General features: G+C 36.8%; 1 protein-coding gene across 2 annotated transcripts in view; it reads left to right on the top strand.

Moving 5' to 3' along the window:
• Positions 1-11,670, top strand: part of LOC115215106 (kinesin-like protein KIF9) — a 65,755-nt gene extending 54,085 nt beyond the window's left edge. For both annotated transcript variants that reach the window (XM_036505660.1, XM_029784277.2), the window contains 7 exons: positions 3,047-3,193; positions 4,090-4,175; positions 5,911-6,033; positions 6,861-7,040; positions 7,691-7,776; positions 9,856-9,960; positions 11,488-11,670. In XM_036505660.1, the coding sequence (XP_036361553.1) occupies positions 3,047-3,193; positions 4,090-4,175; positions 5,911-6,033; positions 6,861-7,040; positions 7,691-7,776; positions 9,856-9,960; positions 11,488-11,565 (805 nt within the window). In that variant the 3' untranslated portion in view covers positions 11,566-11,670. The remainder of the gene's footprint in view (positions 1-3,046; positions 3,194-4,089; positions 4,176-5,910; positions 6,034-6,860; positions 7,041-7,690; positions 7,777-9,855; positions 9,961-11,487) is intronic.
• The last annotated feature ends 3,422 nt before the right edge of the window (positions 11,671-15,092 follow it).

Raw genomic sequence — 15,092 nt, 5'->3', positions numbered from 1 at the left:
GTAAAGTTGTCCTAGGCAGAATTTGAACTCTGATTACAAAGTGTCAGAAAAAATGCTGCTAAACATATTTCTGAAACACTAACAATTCTGCCAGTTCACCGTTTAATAATGATAATAATAACAGGTTTCAAATTTTGGCACAAAGCCAGCAATTTTGTGGAAAGGGGTTAAGTTGGTTACGTCTACCCCAGTGTCCAACTGGTACATAATTTATCAGCCCAGAAAGAATGAAAAGTAAAGTCGACCTCGGTGGAATTTGAACTCATTATGTAAAGATGGATGAAATGCTGCTAAGCATTGTTACCTGATGTTTTAATAATTTTACCAGTTCACCACCTTAATGATACTAGAAACAATAATAACCCTTTCTAGGTGTAGGAGTGGCTGTGTGGTAAGTAGCTTGCTTACGAACCACATGGTTCCAGGTTCAGTCCCACTGCGTGGCACCTTGGGCAGGTGTCTTCTACTATAGCCTCAGGCCTTGTGAGTGGATTTGGTAGATGGAAACTGAAAGAAGCTCGTTGTATATATGTATGTATGTATATATATATATATATATGTATATATATATATATATATATATATATATATACGCAGGAGTGGCTGTGTGGTAAGTAGCTTGTTTACCAACCACATGGTTCCGGGTTCAGTCCCACTGCGTGGCACCTTGGGCAAGTGTCTTCTACTATAGCCTCGGCCTGACCAAAGCCTTGTGAGTGGATTTGGTAGACGGAAACTGAAAGAAGCCCGTCGTATATATGTATATATATGCGTGTGTGTGTTTGTCCCCCTAGCATTGCTTGACAACCGATGCTGGCGTGTTTATGTCCCCGTTACTTAGCGGTTCGGCAAAAGAGACCGATAGAATAAGTACTGGGCTTACAAAAGAATAAGTCCCGGTGTCGAGTTGCTCGATTAAAGGTGGTGCTCCAGCATGGCTGCAGTCAAATGACTGAAACAAGTAAAAGAGTATATGTATATATATGTTTGTGTGTCTGTGTTTGTCCCCCCCAACATTGCTTGACAACCAATGCTGGTGTGTTTATGTCCCCGTAACTTAGCAGTTCGGCAAAAGAGACCGATAGAATAAGTACTAGGCTTACAAAGAATAAGTCTTAGGGTCGATTTGCTCGACTAAAGGCGGTGCTCCAGCATGGTCACAATCAAATGACTGAAACAAGTAAACGAGAGAGAAGAGTTTCTACGAATGACACAAAGCTTGAAATTTTGGAGGAGTTTGGCCACTTGATTTCAAGGATGAAAAGCAAAGTTGACCATTCCAGAATTTGGACTCAGACTGTAAAGATGAACAAAACACTGCTAAGCACTTTGCCCAGCATTCTAACGATTCTGCCAACTCACCACCTTAATAGCAATAATGATAATGATGAGTACTTTTATTTACTGCAGGATGAAGGGAATATTACAAATATAGGTTACATAAAGTGTGGGGTTCTACATAAAAATGGATAAAGGAAAAAGGAAAGAACAGGATAAAATATATACATATTAATTAAATACATGGACTAGTGACCGAGACCTTTGGAAATATGCTGTGCTTGAGAAGACCCAGCAAGCCAAGTGAGACCATAACCCATGGCTGATACCAGTGGTGTAACCAGCCCACTTAGGTGTACCTTTCTTTCATTGGACACTAAACTCTGCTTACGAAGACCTGTTGAGGCAAGTGAATTCGAAATCAAATTTGACGATAGCACTGCATGTATGGCACACGTGCTAGTGGAGCACTAAGATCACCAGCTGAGCATGATTGTTGCTGGTGCTGCCGACTGGCTCCAATGCCGGCGACACGTAAAAAGCACCATTCGAGCGTGATCATTACCAGTGTCACCTTACTGGTACTTGTGCCGGTGGTACGTGAAAAACATTTGAGTGAAGGTGTTGCCAGTGCCACTGGACTGGCTCTTCTGCAGGTGACACGTAAAAACACCATTTGAGCGTGGCCGTTGCCAGTACCACCTGACTGGCCCTCGTGCCAGTGGCACATAAAAGCACCCACCACTCTCGGAGTGGTTGGCATTAGAAAGGGCATCCAGCTGTAGAAATTCTGCCAGATCAGATTGGAGCCTGGTGCAACCATCTGGCTTACCAGTCCTCAGTCAAACCATCCAAACCATGCCAGCATGAAAAGCAGACGTTAAACGATGATGATGATGATGAATGATGATGTTACAGTCCTTCGGATAAAGAATCTCCAACTAGGGTCAATCTGAGAACCCCAAAACTTCTAATTCCTTTTGATTACCAAGGACAAATACACCCTTTGGACTTTAAGCCAGATGCTTAAAATATTTCCATTGTAAGGGCACATGATTCAGTGTCAGACTTATAAATGTGAGGTTGTGAGTTCGATTCCCAGACTGGGCTGTGTGTTGTGTTCTCGAGCAAGACACTTTATTTCATGTTGTTCCAGTTCACTCAGCTGTAGATATGAGTTGTGATGTCACTGGCATCAAGCTATATTGGCCTTTGTCTTTCTCTTGGATAACATCAGTGGCATGGAGAGTGGAGACTGGTATGTATGGATGATTGTTGCTCTTCCACAAAACAACCTTGCCTGGGGTTGTATCTTGAAGTGGAACTTTCTAGATGCAATCCCATGGTAATTTGTTGTCAAAGGGGGTCTTCAGTCTTTACCCTTTACTATAGTTACCTACCTTTTGAGAAATTCACTGGAAAGGTGTACTCTCCTCTCCACCTACACCTTCGTTTTCAAGTGGAGCTAAAAAAAGTTGATTAGTGTTTGGTTGAAGAAGAAAGTATCTGTCCTCAGATCTTTCAGTTTCCAATTCAATTGTGTGCACCCATCCCTGAATTTATGTAGTCTTGCCTGGCCTATAACAGTTTCATTCCCTGTCTAATGGTTTTCAACACAGCCTCCAGGCAGAGAGAAATTGTCTGCCCTGTCTTCATGATGGATTCAGCCAGAGGCAAGATCTGTCCTACATTAACGAAAATACAATAACGAAATAAAAATTGATAATAGTGATACTAATTACAATTTAATTACCTCTTGCTTTAACAGCAGCAAACTAGTGGCTTCAACACCAACAAGGTATGAAAGGAAATCACCACCTACTGTTTCACCCAATGGTATAGTTGAGAAAAAGTCTGATGAAATTGTTGTCACACCGTCTGACAATGTTTTAGAAAAACTAAGTGAAAGACCGGGGTTTGTATTTAAAGTTTCACTCTGTTTTTGTTTTATGATATTTGAGAGGATTATTTCTAGAAGTTATGGGGCTAAAGGTCAATTTTTAGACACACAGTCTTGTTTATTACTGATTTGCAGGAGAAAATGGTACACTCAATTGTGAACCATGTTATGCTTATGACAGATTGATCTATGATAACATTGGATAGTGATAAGTTGAAGATTCTGCTTGTACTTCAAAACTGCACCTGAACAATTGCCCACAATACTTAGCTACCCAGAATGCACTAACTGTTGCTTGTGTTTATATGACTGTGTTGCACAGCTTCACATTTTCTATACAGCTTTGCATACTCGTGCCCATCAAGGTGGGACCAGAGAATAGAAAAGCTACAAAGGCACTTGATTCTAACAAATGAGAAACATGAGTGTATTCTCAACAGGAAAAAGTACAGATGATAAAAACTACATGCAAGATGGTGGAAGCTTGGTTTTAGTGAATCTTCTATTCATTCCATTTACAAAGTATGTAGAGGTGATTCATTTATTACAATGTCTTTTTTTTTTTTTTTGGAACCAAACGCCTGTGATAAACAAGGATTGATGTATTTATGGATATGATCCAATAAATTGTAAAACTAACTGCATTTAGAGCGCAAAAGACAATGGTCTTGAAAGATAGTGAAAGGGAATATATTAAGAAGAGGTTGAGATTTGTTGTTCTTCAATTGTTTTGATTCTTCAGAATGCTTAAGTAATTAGAGTTCTTGTTTTGTGCATGATTTTTGACTTTTGTTAGAAATAGAGAAGGGGACAAATGTAAAATAGTGGGGTTTAGTTTGACATATGTACTGGTTCTTTATTGTTGCTTATGATTTAACACACCTGATTTAATCATGTACTTCATATTGCAGCACTCCTCCACAAAGGTCTGTTGCCTTCGAAGAATTTAAACATGACCAAGGCAGTGAGGTGAATAAAGAGTTGTCAGCAAACAAAGGTAATTTATTTTAAAGAATGGCTAGATTTTCTCTTTTGCTCAGTTCACCTGATTGTAAATAGACACTATGGAAAAGTACTGTTTGTTGCAGGTAGCAACAGCAAAATTATATTAAATGTTTTGTCAGCTTATCTATTAGGTTATCCGGAAATGTCTGAGTGTTTTTAAGCTAAATCTTTTAACACTTCATTGAACACACCTGATACGTACCACAGTTAAAACTTTGGCAGTGCTTGAAGTGGTAGTGCATCTCTTCTTATTTTTCTTACTAAAAATAGATTTGTTTCATTCCGGTTACCGTTTTTGACATTTGAAATGGATAACCAAAAATTTCATGTTTGTGTTGTAAAGCTGCAAAGACTTGCAAAAACATTTGTGAAGTTTATGGTGATGATGATGCTGTAGGTGAATCAACTGTTTGGAGATGGTTTGCAAAATTTAAAACTAGTGTAGCTTGGAAGATGGATGGTTGCAGTGGTAGACCTTCAAAATTGGATGAAGATGTTTTGAAGACAGAAATCAAAGAAAACTCAAATATCACTAGAGAACTTACAGAGGAGTTGGAAGTTTCTAAAAGTATGGCTTATGAACACCTTGTGAAGCTAGGATACATTTGTTGCTATAATGTAAGGATCCCTCACAAACTCTCAGAAAAGAATTGCTTGGGCCGGTATTCTATTTGATTTGCTTTTGTAACAGAATGAAAGCATGCCTTTTTTGAAACAACTTGTGAGTGGAGGTGAAAAATAGATTGTGTTTATGGAAACTTAGTGCAGAAAAGATCCTGGAATTTGCATAAGGAACGCCCAAAACAGCTACCAAAAATGAATATCCATGCCAAAAAAGCTATGCTTTGTGCTTGGTGAGATCATAAAGGCATTATTTATTATGAGTTTCTCTCACAAAACCATATTATTAATTATGTTGTGAACTGCTATCAGCTGGCTAATTTGAACCAAAAAGTAAAGAATTGAGGCTGGAGATTGCCAACAGGAAAGGGGTAGTGTTCCAACAAGACACTGCTCAACCACGTGTCTTTGGTTACCCAAACAAAGTCACATGAACTTGGCTGGGATCTCTTACCCCATCCACCATGTTTTCCTGATATTGCTCCATCTGGCTACCACTTGTTTTTGTCTCTATAGAACTCATTGCAAGGGAAAACATTTAACGATTTAGATGGAGTCAAAATACATCTAGATAAATTTTTTTTCTTCAAAGCCAGTCAAATTTTATGCTGATGAAATATTTAAATTGCATGATAGATGGGCAAAGGTCAATTATTTATATCCCTTTTTGTATATTAAAAAAATGCTCAGAACTTTCCGGACAACCCAATATTAATTTATGTCTTATTAATTCTATTACCATTTGTTGATTCAGTAAATACTAGGTTTTGTGATTTTCTTGTCCCAAATTTCTGGCAATAAAAAGTTCTGTTTATTCTCTGAAGGCCTTCATTCATCTGCACTTTATATAGCTTTAGCAAAAATAGCCTTCTTGTGTTTGTCAAAAAAAAGGGAAGCAGATTTTGCAATTGAGATGAGTCAGCTGCTAGATGACTACTGAATTCCAGTTGTTTTATGAGCAAGAACCATAACAAACATCTAGTTCGAAGCCAAATTTTTAACCAGGTCTAACACCACTGGTGTTATATGAATTGGTATTTGAGTCTCAGATAGGAGCATCTTTTGATGAAACTAAATGCAATTTTTTCCCTCCCTTGTTTCTGCAGAAACTCTTAACACACTAAAGAAAAATTATGTAACGCTGGCACGAGAAATCAACATGATAAAGTGTGAGATTGACAACACAAAATACAGACTCGAAGAAAGCAAAGCTGAGAGAGTAAAGCAAGGTGAGACCTGATTAGTATTAAGGCACTAAAGTTTGGATGTTATACTAACAGACTACTAACAACCTTTAATACAGATATTGGTTGCCCCAGTGTGCTTGGATGGCAATAGGTTCTACTTATACTTTATGGTTAAGTGATTTCAGTAATATCTAGGTATCTGAATTTTGAGAGGACAGCATGTCCTTCATGATGAGACCATTTTTTTTTTTTAATTTAGTCTTTAATAGGAGCTGTGCCCATGATTTTTGCAGGCCTTTCATCAGTTTATGACAGTACCAAATTAAAGGAACATTTAATGCAGTTTATGGCTGATTTTGCTCTTAATTATTTACTTACCACACTTCACAACAGTGGATGAAGTCAAACCATACCTCATAGTTGACAGCATATATTGGAGCTTGGCTAGTTTTTCAATCACAGAAATGCTGGTCTAAGAACATTCATCTATTTTTGTGTTTGGTACACTTCAAACCGTTATCCTTGTTTCACATCAATGATGATTATTATTCTTTTTATTTAACCCTATCTCTTATCTAATCCCTGGATCCAGCCTTGACTATCCATTATTTTGTATATCAGGGGTTAAATTGTGTAAGATTATCCTTTACTGAAGATAATATTGTGCAATTTGGGTGATATCTAGCTACTCTTTTTAGCCATCTCTCTTTTATATGGGCCACATGAGTCTGTTTGACATCATTATTTGTTGTCTATGAATCACGTTTTGCTCAAACATTATTGTTCTTGCTTATTTATCTTAGTTAAATATCTACCTTTGAGAAAGATGTCCAACTTTGTAAAGCTGTTTATATGTCTGTAATATATAGGGACCCTATATAGTGATGAAGGAGAAGAAGCAATTAGTGAAGAAGAATTCCAACTTGTAAAAACTCTGAAAAATCTCAAACGAGATTATCGTTCTAAATTTGACCAATTAATGGATTTGAAGACTGAAGTGTCCTACTACCAAAATTTGGTGCACCATTGTCGGCAAAAGTTAGTTCAAGGTAAGTGTATTGTCTGTTTTACTATGAAAGTACTGGAGATATATTTATTATTAGCTGTCTGTTACAGTCTATAGCATTGGTTATGACAAAGACTTGATGTCAACTACATATACATAATTTATGGCTATGTTTTTTACGAGGCTTCATGAAATACAGACAGAATCAATCTTATAGGAACATTGTGTTTTACAGGTGCTAGAAATTTTCAACAGATAGTTGATGATTGGGCTGATTTTTCTCATCACTGCAATTACATATGACCACATTGATTCTTTATACATCTCTGAGTTGGGTATAGAGCTGTGAAAACAGCTATTAGGAGAATTGCATTGGTTTGAGTATGAAGCTGTGAAAACGTCTTTGAAAGTGGCTTTCATTTACATCTATCATGCGATTCAAGACAAGGACACACTCACACACACACACATATTCAACAGGCTTCTTTCAATTTCCATCCACCAAATCCACTCCTAAGGCTTTGGTCATCCTGGAGTTATAGTGGAAGACACCTACCCAAGGTGTCACACTGTAGTCCTGTACCTGAGACCATGTGGTTTGGAAATAAGTTTCTTAACCACATAGCTCTGCATGAACCTACAGATGCAAACATGGAATTTTGGTCTAACAGCAATTTTATTTTTTATTCCCAGAGTTTGAAAACTGGTTTGTAGAATGTTTCTTACCAAACGGAGAAGATGTGACAAGTGGAAACCAACGTTTTAAGTTAAATTCATCTGTAAGTATTCTATTTATTTTCAGGATGAAATTCTTTTCCATTTGCACACATTCTGGTGTGTAGAAATATATTTCTAGATGAAATACAAACATTCTTTCATCTGTACATATGCTTTAATGTGCAAAGGAAGGGAAGCTAACAGACCGAAGACAATGTAGATAGATGTTATTCTGGTTCATATCAACCCTTCCATGTGTTGTCTCAACCTGAGAATAACTCTGGGTTTCATAAAATATAAACCAATGATAATCTGAGGAGAGACCAGACTCTTAACCTGCTTCATTTGACGTCAGAGAAACTGGAAATGGGCTAGAGTTTAGCTTTTATTTTTATGTCTTTTACTTGTTTTTTATCTTTTACTTGTTTCAGCTTTGAAGGGTTTAGTCAAACAAAGTAACTCCAGTACTTATTCTGTCAGTTCTTTTGTCGAACTGTTAAGTTACACAGATGTAAACAAAGCAACCAACACCGTAGTATTGGGGTGGATACATGTGGCTTAGTGGTTAGGATGTAAGACTCGTGATCATAAGGCTGTTGTTTTCAATTCCTGGACTGGGTGATACATTGTGCTCTTGAGCAATACACTTCATTTCACGTTGCTCTAGTCCACTCAGTTGGCAAAAATACCATAAATCCTCGAGTATAATCTGCATTTTTTCCCCAAAATTTAAAGGCCAAAATCCCTAGTGCGTACTATATACGAAGTTTGGAAATGAAAAAATATTTCCTAAGCAATGTCTTAGTCTCTATTTGCTGTCCAGCAATGTTTATTCAGACGCATTTTGTGATGTCAGGCGCGAAAATACCTTAAGCTAAGCCTGAAAGCAATGAAGTCTTAAAAGAATCATCCATAACTTGCAGTAAGCGACATTTATTAAAATGAAAGTATTCAGAACACAGAATAACATGTAACAAAAACAATTTGCAAACATATTTACATTCCACTATAACAGTTAAAAGCATCACCATTATTGTATTACGCATGTGCGGAAGTGTTTGTTGGACTAGGTGCTGCTGGCTTAATTACGTACGACTCAGGTTAGAGAAGGGGTGCGTATTATACACAAGGTTTAGGTTTTTCAGTGGTACAGCCCCCTAAAAATCCCCTGTATATTATACTCAAGGGCGGTCTATACGCGAGGATTTATGGTAAGTATTCCTGCGACAGACCAGTGTCCCATCCAGGTGGGGAATTTATATGCCATGAAACCAGGAAATTGGCCCTTATTAGTTCGGTTGACTCGGGAAAGTAACTTTACCTTTACTTTTAAGCAGTGGGGGTAACAAACACACACACACACACACATTTATATTGACATGTCTACAATGGGTTTCCACACAGTTTCTGTCTACCAAACTTACAATGGTTATGGAATGGCCTGGGGCTATAGTAGAAGCTACTTGCCCAATATACTGTATAGTGGAACTGAACCCAAAATCAAGTGGTTGCAAGGCAAGCTTCTTAACCACATAGTCATATCTGCTCCTAACCATGACCCCTACTTACAAATTTTTCATCTATTGGATTCTGAGCAAAATTTGTTGACTCCAATATTGATAGATATCCTCTTAATATGTCAGTCAAAATAGATGAGATTGCAAAATAACTAAACTAAATGCATTATTTCTGCCTTTGCATCAGTGAAGACTTGGTCTTTGGATTTACTTAATAATATAATATAATTAACTTACTGTATACAGTGCTCAGGTGCACTACAACACATCAGAAAAAGTAGCCAAAAGTGCATGAACAATACATAAAATAATGCACAGGAAGTAAACATTAATGAGTTGTTACGATATGTATGTATGTATGTATAACATGCATTCCAATGATATTTGTTAATTTCTCTTCAGGCTTTCTTTTAATTGTAGTTGGATTTTCATAAGATAAAAACACAGTTTCTAATGCCAGAAATATGAAGTAGATAATCCAATGATAAGTGTTAACTAACTGGACTAAATGAATTACAGAATTTAGTCTTATCTACTGGTGATGAGAATGGCAATGGGGAGTTGTATTTATAATGTATTAATAATATTGGTTATGCTATTGTTGCTTGTAAACTGTGATTTCAGTTGGAGGATGAATTGGAAAAGTTTGACCGGCTTCAGAATGAGCTGCTGTTGACTGAAGAGACTGCTCTTCCTTTCCACAAAGCTTACATGAACACACAACAGAGAGTAAGTAATTCATTCCTAAGTTTTATTTCTAAACTTATATTTAATTTTCACACCATGCCACTGATGAATGTTATTGGATAAGGAAAACATTGTAATATTTAGTATAGAGATCAGGTTTGAATCTTGTCTGAGGCTATATACACATCATGAAACAATATATTTGGTGGTGAAGATTGGAAATCAAATGAAACATAGTGTAGATGACATTCATCATCTTTGGTATTGTTTAACATCCACTTTCCAATGCTTGCATGGATCAGTTGGAATTTATTGGGGCTGATTTTCTACAGCTGGATGCCCCTCACCAGCCTTCACCTCCTTCCATGTTAGCTAATATTTTCCCATGACCAGACATGTTTTCAGGGCAGATTGGAAATGAAGGATTCTTCTTTTGTGATGATGACACTCGTTTCTTTTATAACTATTACATGATGTCAATTCAAAGTGACAAATACTAACAAACACATACGCACATACACACGCACACACACACACACACACACACACACATGTACACATATTATGAGCTTCTTTGAATTTCTGATGACCAAATCCACTTATAAGGCCTTGGTCAGCCTAGGGCTATAGTTGCTGGCACTCATCTCAGGTGCTAAGCAGTGGGATTGAACCTTGGGAAGCATAAAGAGGGGACTAATAGTCTGAAAATGTATTACTCTAAGTAACAATAATTCTTCTTAGTCACTTGGACATTTTTATATGACTACTATGGACACATCAATGTCATTGGTTATTTGTGGTAGAAGCTGGCTGAGTCTGCAAAAATAAAAACAAAACCAAAACTGATGGTGGTCTGTGTTGTCGTCGTCATCATCATCATCATCATCGTTTAATGTCCATCTCCCATGCTGGTATGGGTTGGGCAGTTTGGCAGGAGCTGACGAGCCAAAAGACTCTTGCTTTGGTGTGGTTTTTACAGCTGCATGCAATTCTTGCCACCAACCATTTTACTGTGTGAACCGGATGCGTTTTATGTGGCACCAGCATCACAAAGTCTACTCTGGAATGTGGCACCAGCACCGGTGAAGTCTGCTCTGGCATGGTCTTTATGGCTGGATTCCCTTCCAAATGTCAGCAAATATAGAACTCAGATAAAATTTTTTACTCTCTCCCAGGTAAAGGTTCATCCCTGTACTGTCGGTATTCTCCTCTCCCCATCATAAAATCTTCCCTAAGTGAACAATAGATCATTTGTCCATAGCAATACACCAGAAATGTATGGGAGCATTTCAGTTTATAAACATGACTAGGAAAATAATGTACTGCACATTACACCCCATTTTCTTCTTTCTCTAAGCCTATTATGTATGTTTACATATCTGGAACAGTGTAGCAATTATCCACACAAATAAACATGAAATGGAAAAAAGACCAGTGTTAAAGTTGTGGTCATACTTTCAATTCTAATGTTACAAAAGAATTTAAAAGATATTTCCTGTAAACCTTCAAGATAGTAAATTCAACAAAACAGCTTAACAAACCAATGTTTATTTTGTTTCTTTTTAACAGAAAAACTATATCAGAAATACAAACCAGACGAACCAAAGTGAAATTAAGAAAATCATTCCACTCACCAATAAAGCATAGATATTTGATAAGAAATTCCTTCACGATATACAAAGAATGGATAAGAAACAAAAAGGAAACCTTTTTGCAGTGATTGCGATAATCATTAAATTTTCAGCAACGATATTTGGTATAAAGCTTTCTTAATTTCTGCTGGTAACTGTTGCAAGGCATGAAAGTTAGTTGTTGATGAGCTGAGTCTGTGACTTCATTTAAAGTCTTTGATCAAAAGGAATCATATTTTCACTCACAATGTTTATGCTCTTGTGCATGAATGTAACAACAGTATAAAACTTAGTACTTTTTTTTTTAATTTCCTGCACTACAGCAAAAGGTAATACCCTTATTGAATAGCATTAACCACATATCCATGCCTGCGTATCGGGTAAAACCATTTCACTTGTAAACAAAACATTGTATCTTTTATGCTGCTAATGTTTGGATCGCAGAAGAACATGACATTTTATTTCTCCTTTCCTAAAAATATAGGGTATTTGTACTTAATCCAAATTAACTAATATTCTGCTATAATCTTTAGAGCAGAGCTAAGTCCTTGCCATATTAAATCTACAGTAACAACTCATAGTTCCAATTCTCTGTATGAACCTCTTCAATTTCTGTCATACAAGTTTCCATGTGGAAAGCTGAGTTGAGAGATCTGCAGTTGAAGTCCTATCACTACTTTTGAATGTGTCTGGAAACTGGCTAAATCTTCCTTGTGTCAAATGTGATTATATATATATTTATATATATATATATATGTAACCCACTGTTGAAAGAATTGATTGCAATATAAAGCTATTGATTAGACACCTTGCAGTGCTGAGTTCAATTTCTCTCTTATCTGCTTAATGTTTCAGAAACCAGGGATAAATGCCCCTCTGGATTCTTGTGATTTGGAAACAGATGAGCTTTTTTAAGAAGAATTTATTATGGCCAGATGTTTATCACAATGTAAATACATTACAAAAAGCAAATTTACTGTTGTATTTGTCTAGAGACAAAAACAGAATCTGCATCGGAGGCAGATGAAAGTCATCTGAACAGCTGACCTTTTTTTAGTCACTTGTCACGTATTAAGCAAAAATATTTCTTGGATGCTGTTGGTTTTTTTTTTGTCATTTACTGATACTTTGAAGCTCAGACTTAACCATTTAAAATATTTGGTCTGTGGAATGGACAAGGATGGTAATTAAGGAGAGTGTGTACTCTTTCAGCTTTAGTGTCGACAGCACAATATAATGCACCCAGTTCATATTGTGAAGTGGTTGTTAACAGGGTTGACATTCTTTTTGCATGGTTTTTATATCTGAATAAGAAAAATACTTAGCAATCCTATTGGAGAGTGTTCTTGTTCTTTGGTGGAAAACTTAATTAATAAAACTTAATTGAGTACCTTTAGCAGAGTCCACCTGGATGAGCCTTGGGTACCTTTAGCAGAGTCCTCTCTCTTCCAAATTTTCAGATCAGACCTTCCATCTGAGGATAGCTTCTTTTTCCTTCTTCTGACTGAGTTCTGTTTTTTTTTTTTTAATGCTGCCATAAGCTAGACAAATACATATTATTGAGACATTGTTTTACAGCTAGTTACCCTCCTGTTTGTAACTCTTACCTGATTTTTCAAGTATGGGAAATTTCCATTCCATTCAGTGATATTTGTTAATGCTTCCCTGTCAACAAATCATCCATTAGGTCTATGCTTTTCCATGCAAATCGCAGACTGTAAACATTCACATAGATGTATATCCACACATTTATATATGTATCTAGCAGCAGGCTCCCTCACAGCTTCCATCTATTGTATTCACTCATAAAGAATTGGTTAGTCAGAGTTATAAAGGAAGGTACTTGCTCAAGGTGCAGCAGAGCAGGACTGAACTTGAAGCCATTTGGTTAAAAAGCAAACTTCTCAATTATACAACTTTACCTGCATCAAGAACAATTTATAAACATGTCCCTTTAAAACGATGATGATACTTCAAACAACCAAACAGGGAATTTTCAGTAAGTGGTAGACTGATTTCATAACTTTATTTTAACAAACTTGATTATTGTTAATTTCAGGATTAAGTCAACTCGTCCATGCTTTAAATTTTCTTTATAGTTTTAAGTTATTTCAAAATATTAAAAAAAATCTAATTGGTGAACAAAAGTTTTCCTGAATATCCAGTCCTGAATTCTGTTAAGACAGTAAGCTTCAGAAATTAAATAGATGCTCACTTGTGCATTTAAATTTGTTCATATAGTTTGCTCCCACAAATTATTGTCCACATAGTTTGCAATCCTGTTGCTGTCCTTCATTGGATCAACAAAACCAAGGTACATCCTACTCGTTACACCATCAATTTTTTAGTCAATTAGAGTTATCTCCCTTCCCTTCCATGATAAACATTATCATTAACACTAACAATTTTCTTTTCCGTTATAGGTTTAAATTTTAATTAAATATTTTTCACTACATTAAATAAATTGACCTCCATTTAACATAGTGGTAGTGTCTTGTTCTATCCAAGTGGCTGCTTTTACAATTCTCACCTTAAATACACCATATATGAAAGTGCATGGCCTAGGATGTTGGGCTCATGATGGCAATATCACCGGTTCAATTCCTAGGCTGGGTAGCACATTGTCCTTGAGCAAGACACATCATTTCCCATTACTCCAGTCCATTTAGCTGGAAACATGTATCGGCCAAAGTGCTGCAGCAGCCCTTTCTCCTTCCAAACTGTCACTCAAAGTTCCTCAATGTTTCACTGGGCCAAGAGGGTGTGAAGGCATTATCTACTTGTGACTACGTAGAGCAAGTTGATATCAATGGTTTCCATTCGCTGCAGTTTTCTCTACATCAGCCATGTAATATTGGCCTCTCTCATGTTCGTTGTGGATATTCAGCACAATGTAGGTTTTGGCCTTCCTCTGCTGCCACTATTCTCCTCTCCCCATAGTATTCCATCATAAAAACTTCTTTAAGTTAACAATTGATCATTTGTCCATAGCAACATGCCAGAAATGTATGAGAACATTCAAGTTTATAAACAGGACTAGGAAAATAGTGTATTGCACATTACACCCCATTTCCACTACAAAAGCCCCCAGTGGGGCCCATGTGAAAGCTATTTTAGTATGGTATTGTTCTGGTTGTTCTACTAGTTTTAAGTTTTGTTCTGAGATGATTTTATTAAGCAGTCTTATGTTGGATCTTTTCAGAATGTCTTCGTTGGTTATGTCGTCCCTGACAATACATTCTCAGAATCCTTCTCTGGCCTCTTTGGTGGAACACATTTAGCTTTCCACCAATTTCTCATGGTATTCTTCCATGTTTCACTGTTGGTAGAACCATGCTATTACAGAGTTGGATCTTTCGGGTGCAGGCTGATGTTGCAGGACCCAGATAGTATGTATTTTCTACTATATAACAAATCTATGGTTAACATCAGTTTCAATACCACTATGGTTACTGATAATGCTATCTCTTTACTTTCTCTTTTAATTGTTTCAGTCATTTGACTGTGGCCATGCTGGAGCACCGCCTTTAATTGAGCAAATCG

The sequence above is a fragment of the Octopus sinensis genome, linkage group LG8 (assembly GCF_006345805.1).
Source record: "Octopus sinensis linkage group LG8, ASM634580v1, whole genome shotgun sequence".
Taxonomy (NCBI): Eukaryota; Metazoa; Mollusca; class Cephalopoda; order Octopoda; family Octopodidae; genus Octopus; species Octopus sinensis.
This window is presented reverse-complemented; position numbering and strand designations above follow the sequence as displayed.